Here is a 10,646-nt window from a genome sequence, read left to right as displayed (position 1 = left end):
TTTATACAGCCAGATATATACTGAAGCGATGCAGGTTAGGTACCTTGCTCAAGGATACAACGGCAGTGTCCTACCTGGGAATTGAACCAGTGACCTTTAAATTACACGACCAACTTCTTACCTATTATACTACACTGCTGCAGTTATAGTTGAATATTTGAATATAGTTGAATATTCAACTATGTATTATTCAGTTACAGTTGAATATTTGAACATTTCTGGCCACGCCGCTGCATTCAGTAGTTTGAAAGCGAAGTTGTCCCTGCTGTTCACAGCCCTAAATAATAATTAAATTCAGCCCGATGGCTCTTGTGGTTTTACAGCCTCTATTCATGTCCGGTGTAATTTTTACCATTCTGGTGACCATGAATCTGTAGCAGGGGGAGATGTGCCCGCAGTCAAAGGAGCTGGTATTGAATGGATCAATGACGGGAGCAGTGGTGTGATATCCTAAAAGCTCCATGCCCATGGAGAGAAGCAGCCATCATATCTCTGAGCTGCAGGGTATCAGTCAGTCTCCCACTGCTTTCAATCAAAAACTTTACAAACGTCCAGACCAATTAACACAGCTCATTCAAAAAGATCTTTCCCTACCCATAGTGCCCTAGTGATTATTGTTACATAGCCTGCCCCAACTCTGTGCCAAAACAAAGCCAGTAAATTTAATCAGAATGACCAAAAGTGATCTTAAACAACATTTATCATAGAAAACACAAAAGAAAACCTGGTCATATATTGTTTTGCCTTTGTTTTCCTTTGTCCTTGTCTGTCTTTATACACAAGACTCAAACGGCTGACATATTGTTTTCACAACTTCTCATTTTTAATGTACCAATTCATTTATGCGCCTCCTTTGTCCAATTATACATAGTTATAGTTGATTTTGCAATCCTCCATGAAACCTGAGAAATGATAATACACTGACTACCGTAAAATTATCTGAGCAACAGACAATTCCCCAAAATCCCAAAAGAACACAACAGTGTGATTATGAAACATAAAAAAGTCACAGAAAACTTTTACAGGAAGTAAAAGCAAGGTTTGCTGAGTTTAACATCGTCACAGAGAGGTAGATTAGTTGGATCATGATGTCCATGTGTCAGTTATATCATAATAGAAATAGAAAACCCAAATTTGTGAAAATGGGGAACAACATTTAGCAGTTTAACAGTAACAGTAACCAGTAACAGTAGTCCTGCCTGAAGGATACAATAAATTAGTCAATCAAAAAATAAATTCCAATCGTTATCCTATATTATCATCACTCTTTAATAGTTAATACTTGTCATGATAATTAGGACAGCAAACTAATTTCCTTGTTTGCACAATGTCAAGCAAAAACCTCTGTAGCTTTTCTCCTTTCTCACTTTCACCACTAGAGATCATTTTCCTAAACATTACTTTTTTTTTTTAGATATTTTCTACAGTTCTAAAGTTCTGAAAAAAATCTGTTTAAATGAAACATACCCTCATTGTTCCAACAGTTCATTCTCAGAGTAAAACAATTACAACTGCAGATCTCCTACAGTAATGACAGGCCCAAACAGCACTGCCTTTGAAAGTGTGTAACGCAATATTCCAGAACTTTGACCTTTTCCGACATGCTTACATTGCAAGCTGTCCCAGGACCCCCGCCATTCCGAAAATGAAAAATTTTTTAAAGGCACATTGGAGTGAAAATACAACACTGTGCTCAGACTACAGTCTGTATCTCTTTCTCAAGAACCAGGTCATGATTTAGGTCCAGGTTTTTTTCGTCGCCACTCAGGAAAAAAAAAATCTTCAGTTCAGATCTACTTCTCCACTGTGAAAGACTGCAGTCCGGTGATGGCTCTGCCTAAGATCAGGGCATGGATGTCATGGGTGCCTGCAAGAACAGACAGGGGAAGACCCGTGAAACATGAATCACAAGTCATATGTAATATAACAATTAGTTAAAATCATATTTTGTTCTATACATGAGCTGCTGTCGTCAGAACACATGGACCATTACTGACCTCTACTGGTGATATGTTATAGTGCTGAGGATATGACAAAGATATCCCAGTCTTGTCTAAAGTTCTACAAGTTCTGCTTCTCACATATCTCATGTCTCACAGTGTATCTCTTAGGCTATGACTTTCTTCCATTTTTATCAAGCCTTTGCATCTTGTGCGTTGGACCCAGCCTCTGTGCCTGTCCTTCTAAACTTCTCGTTTCCCTTCCATAACTTTCCATTCCCGCATTTCTCTTTCTCTCAGCCTCCCACTCCCCCTCTCCCTCCCCCTCCCCCTCCGCTCACCCTCGTAGGTGTTGACGGCCTCCAGGTTCATGACGTGGCGGATGATGTGGTACTCGTCGGCGATGCCGTTCCCGCCCAGCATGTCCCGGGCCTGCCGGGCGATGTCCAGCGCTTTGCCGCAGTTGTTCCTCTTCAGCATGGAGATCATCTCCGGGGCTGCCCTGGGAAAAGGATGGACAGACGCATGAACAAGGGCGCGGCCCCCCCCCCCCAAAAAAAAACTAAGAAATGCATTTCTCTTCTCTGGCATTAATTGCCTTTTTACTTTCATGACTTTTTAAAAAATCACTTTTTCCTCATATTGTCTCAAGGGGAAAAAAAACACAAAACAAGCTCTAAGATGTCTTCAATTCCCCAATGACGGAATAAAGAAAGCTCACTTCTTCTCATCGATGAGTCTGCCAAGCTGCAGACAAGACTGCAGTCCTATGGTGATCTCTGTCAGCATGTCGGCCATCTTCTTCTGCATAAGCTGGTTCCTGGCCAGGGGAACGCCAAACTGTATCCTGTCACATGAGGATGGAGGAAGGGAGAAGGAAGATTTCAGACGGGGCACACAGCTGCACACTAACCCTTAACCCCTATTTCCCCTACTCCAAATCCAAAGTTAAACACACACTGCTGCACGCAAAGTGATTTCTCTAATAATTTATCACATCCCGCAGCAGGGCTGCTACTTGTCCCCCAAATCGTCCCCACCATTCACAGACCAGACTTTTTCCCGCCTCTTTACCTGTCCAGGGTGTACTGGCGGGCGGCGTGGAAGCAGAACTCAGCGGCGCCGAGGGCGCCCCAGGCAATGCCGTAGCGGGCGTTGTTCAGACAGCCGAAGGGACCCTGTCCAGAGGCGCGGAGGGGAGGGCAGTTCAGGAAACGAGCTCACGATTCGCTGTGCAGCAGCACCGATTACAACTTGTATTCATTGCAGCAAGTACACTGTGATTACTGTGTGTGTCTTGTTTCATTACAACTAGTGCAGCTGTGTTAATTGAAAGATATTAATTCGCCTTTACTTGTAAAGGGATGGTACAGTCTTAAAGGCCAGAATCAATAAATCAGTTTAAGTGGGTGTTTGGTTACTACACTAAGCGAACATTCATTTTAAGATTCAGAAACTAATTTTGACTTCTTGTCTAGGTTGCCTTTAACAGTATATAATATAAAATATTAATATTATGGTAAGTCACTCACTCCCAGGCCGGAGACTTTGGGCAGCAGGTTCTCCTCGGGCACCTCCACCTCATCCATCACGATCATGCCCGTGGCGGACGCCCGCAGGGAGAACTTGCCCTCGATCTTGGGCGTGGTCAGGCCCGGCATCCCGCGCTCCAGGATGAAGCCTCGAATCCGGCCGTCCTCACACTTGGCCCACACCACGCAGACATCCGCCACGGGGGAGTTGGTGATCCTGGCGCGGGGGGGGGGGGGGGGGGGGAGGGGGGGGGGGAGGCATGGGGAAGCGACACGGATAAAAGCCGCTGTGACGTTCCACTTCACGGACAAGGACATCGTAGTCAAGGGCGACAACGCAACAGAGTCGCTTATGCATGAGCACCACGGCTAAATATAGGGGTGGGGTCAGAAAGCGGGACGGCTGAGCAACAGGGGTTTCATAAGCTGCCAAAGTAGCGTGCGAGCACACTCAGACACCCGGATTAGGCTGTACACGTTAAAGTGCAGAGCGACAGTGATCTCAAACATAGCTGTAACTGACCTTCGCCCTGGCTAGCTCAAACAGAATTCGATTTGCGCCTCTAACTGAGTACCTCCTCCCGGAGCTGAAGGCAGTGCAGTAACGCTGCGGGACTGAGAGCTACAGCGTTTCCCCGAACCCTGGTCCCGAGGGCCTAACCGTGTACGTTGGGGTCTCATCCCAGGGGAGCTCTAGATTGAAAGTCAGGCTCCGGGTGAAGCGAGCGGAAGCTTCCCCGGGAGCTCGGATCCCCGGCTCACCAGGTCTTGGCGCCGGAGATGGTGAAGGTGCGGCCGGAGGGGTTGTACTTGGCCCGCGTCTCCATGCCGCCGGGGTCGCTGCCGTGGTTCGGCTCCGTCAGCCCAAAGCAGCCCAGGATCTCTCCGCGCGCTGCGACAAACACACATTACATTACATTACATTACAGGCATTTAGCAGACGCTCTTATCCAGAGCGACGTACAACAAAGTGCATCAGTTCAAGGTGCAGAGGTGCAAAAGAAACACACTAGAGTGAAGTAAGGATCGTAGTGCCAGAAGTGACCACAGAGATCAGGACTCCAACCCTGTAGAGTAACCTGTTCAACAAACAACACACGACCCGGGCGCGGGGGCGCGGGGGACGCATAAAAAAACCAACACATTTTACATTGTATAATTGATACAATGTAAAATGCTATGTAAAAAGTTGTGTAAGTCGCTCTGGATAAGAGGGTCTGCTAAATGCCTGTAATGTAATGTAATGTAATGTGCGTGCGTCCGATTCCTGAAATGCGCTCCGGCGCACAGTAACACGCAGCGTCGGGCCGAAGGGCCTCTCGGGGCTCGACGGTTCCCTTACCTAGCCTGGGCAGGTACTTCTCCTTCTGCTCCTCCGTCCCGTAGGCGTTGATGGGGTGCATGACCAGCGAGGACTGCACGCTCATGACGGAGCGGTACCCGCTGTCCACCCTCTCCACCTCCCGGGCGATCAGCCCGTACGCCACGTAGCTCGTGCCCGCGCAGCCGTAGCCTGGGAGGGAGACGAGCGCGCACCCACACGCCCGCGCAGCACGGGGGGAGAGGGGAGGGGCACAGGGGAACGCATCAGATTCAACACTGCAGTTACCACTCCGCCACACATAAGCCCCCTGTTCCTGTTCCCCGTGTTTGTGTGAGAGGTGGTGGCTCCATCCCACACTGAACTGGACAACAACGAAAATAAAGACAAACACTGATGATGCTAACTGGTCCACATGCACATCCCTGACGTTGTAGCTCCCAGCAAAGAGAGGGTACATGAGACAGGGTACAAGAGACGGTAATAATAATAATAATAATAATGTTATTATTACAACAAAGGCATGGCTACTAATTACTAATGTATGGCTGTTGCTTATGTGAATCGTTTACCTGTGATGGTAGGGCCCAGAACTCCCAGCTCCCCCATCTCCGAAACAATATCACGATGGAACACTGAGCATAAACACACACAGGCACGCACTCGAGTCCACAGACTTTCAGTCAGCTGCTGATAGGTGAAGGCAGACATCAATCCCAGCAAGATACACTGCACGCACTGCAACTTAAAAACACCGCGAATCAAAATGAACTGTTTGTCAATAGATATATTATATAAACAGAACCAGAGAAAACAATGAAATGATATACATGATACTAACACTATTTTATTCAGGGGATATTTTAAATAGTCTTTTTTTTATCTTGCTAGAATTTGTTATATCATTTGCAGACCGTGTTAATTGCGTACTTGACATTTTTCCATTTGAACTACTCAGCAGTGCAATGTTTATCGGAATGCTAATCAGAAGTAATCTCGAACTGAATATCCATACAGAACAAACATGCATGTCAGACCTTCTGTGCCCAGGTTTATAAATGATTTTTGTTACACTAAAAGGAAATATTATTCTTTTTGAAAAATATATATACATATCAATCTTGCAGCTTAAATAACATTTCAAATGCAATGAAGCACAGGGTAGTTAAATTCCATAACCTGTTCCATCACTAATGTACTCATAAGCACTAACCCTCCTTCCTGTTGGCCATCAGGATGCGGGGCATGAGTTTCTCCTGGCAGTACGTGCGGAAGGAGTCCCGAATCATTATCTCATCTTCGGTCAGAAGCCCGTCCAGATCCAGGGCATCTTGCCAGTTGAACTGCACCTTGGCTGGGGTTGAATAAAAGCTCTGTTCATCCCAATACAATTCAGAACTAACACTATTTTTATTTTAGAATATAAATTTCAATTTCAACCAACAACAACATCAAGAAAAGACTCACGTGTTTTAGCTGCTTTTTTGTCCTTTGCTGTCTCTGTAAATGGAAAAAAATATAAAATTGCTATTTACGGTTTAAAAACTGGAGCTGCACAGTTACATAAATACAAGTGTCATCGCAGTTAACTGTGTGAAACCAAGCGATTATTAATCTTTATTTATACAGGGAATGCATGTTATTTTGCTCTGTGAATACCTCCCCCCTCCCCAAAGTAGACTAACCTGCATGAATTTGGATTGTGGGAAGAAACCGGAGTACCCGGAGGAGTACCCACGTGAGCACGGGGAGAACATGCAAACTCCACACAGAAAGGCCCCGACCGGGATTTGCTATGAGTTGACCGCGCTACCCACTGCGTACATTTTCTATTAAGTCTTGTGGGAGTTGTTAGTGCATGCAGTGTCTACATTTTTTTTTTTAATGTCAGTTTTTAGAGTATGAGCAATAAGAAACTCTGTTCAAATACTTTATAACTTTAACAAAATATCTCCACTTTTATCATAAGTAGTACTTCAAAAAAATGAATTCTTAAAGAACATGAAGTGGTTTACCTAGTTGAATTTGCGCGGCAGTTCCCTGTGCTCTTGATATTGAAATAGGAGCACATCTCTGGTAATTGGTGAGCAAACGAAAAACTGCATTTCTTAAAGCCATATCTGGTATCTGGAATAAAAAAAAAGAGAGATACTGTTACTGTACTTTAATGTGCACAACAATTTCATTTCTTAAATGTAAATTTTCTTGTTTATGGTAATTTAATTGTATTTTTCATATTTTGTATTTTCTGAAATATTAGCGCAAAGTATTAAAACGGAATCAGTATGCATAATCAGAGCTGGTCATTTAGCTTTGAATTGAATTTTTTCCTACTCATTTTCTTATAAATTTAGAAATTACAATTGCATTTTGATTATATCTTTGAAGTGTATTGTGTACTGTACTTTGAAAATCTCACTACTTAGTTGTGTTCAATATTTTATCCTTCACTACTGTTTTTGTGTGTCTTTGTAAATTACTTTGTTAGCGTTTACCTAATTTGCAAACTCAAGCAGTCGAACCATAAGGGGTATAAAGCTGATGCACGTTTCATAATATGGTTATTTCGCGTTGCATAACTTCTCAGACTATACCATACTATACCAGAGACTGTAAAAAATACATACGACACAACCAAGACAAACAGCAAGGGAGGAGATTATCATAAACTCCCAGAAGTAATGCTTTCCTGCTTCACAAGCTATAACGTCATGTTATAAAGTGATGCTTGATTTGTACAGAAATATAGCAACACAAAAACTGTTTACCTCTAGAAAGCCCGACAGCTCCCCGTTCCAATACTGTACGCCCAAGTATCACGCCTACAGAGCACGCTGTTAACAAAAGATCAAAGCTGACGTCACGGTGAGAATCGTCACGTGACTTCCCATAAACTGCTAAGGTAACTCCGCCATGTCTAATGTGGCCAAGTCTGAAACGGTGTACAAGTTGCCTATAAGTTTTTTTTTTAAACCGAATGTAAGCCACCGTAAAATATTTACGCAACGCAATGCCAAATATTAAAGCTGTTAATAATCATGCAGGGACTAACCCGCTTTGATTTACGAATAGTGCAAAAACATTGCGACAGTTCCCTCATTCAACATGGCGTTTGAACGACTGTCAGACAACCGAAACGACGCAGGTGGTGTCAGTTAAACTGGTTGCTTGATTGGTTTGTTGTAGAGGCGTGGTAAATCTAGACTGTCCATTGGTAGTAAAGGTGCGCTCAAAACATACCGTTCATATATCTTGGCTATTTTCAGATGCGGCAACAGTTACACAAGTGTCCTACCACTACAGTAGTTCATGGAAGAATTTGAACAACCACTGCCTAGCCAACTAATATGCATTCATGCACAGGTCATACTATGCTTTGGTATACATTCTACTTCAATGTCAAATGTTTCAGGAAACCATCACAAGTATTCATGGAAATATATTAGGGAGAGTTGTCACAATGGAATATAGCTCCTGAACTGCTGATTTTTCTGTTTTTGCCTTTTATTATGGATGTGGAATGTTCCATTTCTCCTGCAAATTATTGGATAATGAAACAAAATGCAGCCATTTGCTGAACTGGAAAAGTAAGTTGGAATTGTATGACACTGGGGTGAACACTCATTTTGTTTGAATTAACCCCAATGAATTAGGGGTTATTAATTTGACTTATCGCCTGAAGGATGACAACTATTAACGTGTAGAGCCTCCTTACCTTTGCTGCGGCACTAGATTTATACTTGGTCCAGCGGGAATAGTGCCCACTACTGACCCATCAACACCTCAAAGCTGCAATTCTGTTTTCCCAGGAGGTCTCCCATCTAAGCACAAACAAGCTCACACCGGCTAGCTCCAGCAGCTGGACGTGAGAAGGGTATAGTGTGGTATGACCCACACACACACACACACACACACACACACACGATGAAGGATGACTCATCTGACCATATCACTTTCATTCCACATCTTTGCTAGCCAGAGCCTATGGTTTTAGCACCACTGAACTCCAAAATGTGCATTAGTCTTTGTAATGAGGGGTTTATGCAAGGCAACCCGGCTGTAATATCCCTCTCTGTGTTGTTGTTGTTGTAGGCAGTCTGTTCTTGCTGACACAGTCTGATCGCATCCTGCATTGACATTCTCAGTCAACTGAGGAAGGGTTGCTCTTCTGTTTTTCCTTAAATATCTCAATAATGCACGAGGATCACAGTCATCAAATGTGCGCTTTCGACCACAATTTCCGACCTTATTTACTGATGTCTTTCCCGTAGATTTCAATGCAGATGTCACTTTAGTCACCGTTCCTATTGAAACACCAGCCAGTTGAGCAGTCTTTGTGACTGAAACTCCTGTCATCTGTGCCTCAATAATGAACCCTCTCTCAAAGTCACTGAGATCTTTTCCTCTTGCCGTCTTGATCCAAAATCGAGGTCAACTGGGCCTGCTCAGCATTTTTATACATGCCACAGAGAATTATAGGATGCTAATTGCTTAATTGTATCATGCAGTACACCTGTATGGAAACATCTGCATTCATTATGTTTCTCCACTCATTTATTCATATTTTTCCATTATTTTGCCACCCTTCTGTATATTTATATATATATATATATATATATGGTGATGTAGGACTGGGGGTGGCCACTGCTCTATGTGGTGAACAGGCAGGAAAACATAAAAAAGTGTTGACTTGCCACCTTTTACTGGTCAAAAGAAAAAAAAACCCAGCAGAATTCTCAACCAAAAAAAAAAACTTTAAAAAGGAATAACAAAAACCACACAAACAAAAAAAAAAAAAAATTAAAAAAAATAAATAAATAAATAAATAAATAAAATTCTACCACCCAGTGCATCGCTCAGCTCCATGGCCATCCAAAAAGCTCTCCCCCTTTAGGCCTGCGAACCAGGCCTTTTATTAAGGGCAGTGATTAGATTATGAGCCACAGCTGTAGCGATTACAAAGCATCAGAGATGTGGCCATACCTTCGTATGGGGTCAGTGATGCCCCCTAGTGGCCAGCACCCCAACTCCCTTACTCGCAACACATAATATACTGTATATATTTTTATGTACACATATATATTCAATATATTGCTATTTCAATATATATGCTATTTATGATTTTGATAATATGACTTATTTGAATATATCATATATTTTAATTAGGTTTAAGACAAACCTTACATTAGAATTCTGTGCTGCAGATTAAGTAAATAATTTGCACATATACATGACAAATTAATGAACAGTTTCCTGCAGGTTTGGGCAGTCAGCCACATTCCATCATTAAAAATTCAACAAACAGCCTGTGACTGCATGAGCGTGTCTGTTTCTTGCTCTTTCTCTAACAGCTTGGCAGACAGAGCAGTATTGTCACCCAACTTCTCAGGGATTCCTTATGGGACAAATCATTATAATCTGATTCACCAGTCACCAATCTTTTTCTGACGTAGTTAATTATATATAACTAATAAACAGCCACACAAATCATAGTGCTTGTGATTACTGTATTAGAGCATTTGTTACAATTCTTCTTTTGCACGCAAATTGAACAGATCTACCTACAAAAAACGAAACAAAACTAAACAAACAAACAAAATAAAAACAGTTACAAATGTCAAAACAACAAAACAGTGATGTTACTGTTCTGTTGCATTCTTCTATCGCCCAGCAGCAACATAATATGAATAAGAAATGCTGTGAGTGTGAAAACTGAAATGTCCAGCACTTAAGCCAATGCTACTCAATGGAGGTAATTCCTTTCAACAAATAGCATTACAATCTGTGTTGTATAAACCCAGACAGAACTGCAAATGTGAAGAGTGAGGCAGCTACGTTACACTTCCAAGTAAC

General features: G+C 42.7%; 1 protein-coding gene across 2 annotated transcripts; it reads right to left on the bottom strand.

Moving 5' to 3' along the window:
* Positions 1 to 799: 799 nt before the first annotated feature.
* On the bottom strand, positions 800 to 8,640 carry gcdha (glutaryl-CoA dehydrogenase a). 2 transcript variants are annotated; one of them, XM_035406651.1, is made up of 13 exons: positions 8,509 to 8,640; positions 7,562 to 7,627; positions 6,809 to 6,920; positions 6,261 to 6,293; positions 6,007 to 6,147; positions 5,366 to 5,428; positions 4,815 to 4,985; positions 4,235 to 4,364; positions 3,473 to 3,689; positions 3,015 to 3,118; positions 2,662 to 2,787; positions 2,282 to 2,442; positions 800 to 1,867 (listed from the first exon to the last, which is right to left on the bottom strand). In XM_035406651.1, the coding sequence occupies exons 3-13, from the start codon at positions 6,909 to 6,911 to the stop codon at positions 1,794 to 1,796; spliced, it is 1,323 nt and encodes a 440-aa protein (XP_035262542.1). In that variant the 5' UTR covers positions 6,912 to 6,920; positions 7,562 to 7,627; positions 8,509 to 8,640; the 3' UTR covers positions 800 to 1,793. The 2 variants fall into 2 exon arrangements, with proteins under 2 accessions (XP_035262542.1, XP_035262540.1); XM_035406649.1 differs by lacking the exon at positions 8,509 to 8,640 and adding an exon at positions 7,846 to 7,929.
* Positions 8,641 to 10,646: the final 2,006 nt, after the last annotated feature.

This window comes from Anguilla anguilla, chromosome 2 (genome assembly GCF_013347855.1).
Source record: "Anguilla anguilla isolate fAngAng1 chromosome 2, fAngAng1.pri, whole genome shotgun sequence".
Classification (NCBI taxonomy): Eukaryota; Metazoa; Chordata; class Actinopteri; order Anguilliformes; family Anguillidae; genus Anguilla; species Anguilla anguilla.
The sequence above is the reverse complement of the archived record's forward strand: the minus strand, read 5'-3'. Positions and strand labels throughout refer to the sequence as shown.

Bases quoted from the DNA above. Each gene is read 5' to 3' on its own strand.
- gcdha (XM_035406651.1), bottom strand. From the start codon at position 6,911: ATGGCTTTAAGAAATGCAGTTTTTCGTTTGCTCACCAATTACCAGAGA. The intron at 5,429-6,006 runs GTTAGTGCTTAT...GTTTATGCTCAG, and splicing joins GATGGCCAACAGGAAGGAGG to TGTTCCATCGTGATATTGTT. The intron at 2,788-3,014 runs GTAAAGAGGCGG...CTCATGTGACAG, and splicing joins CGCCAGTACACCCTGGACAG to GATACAGTTTGGCGTTCCCC.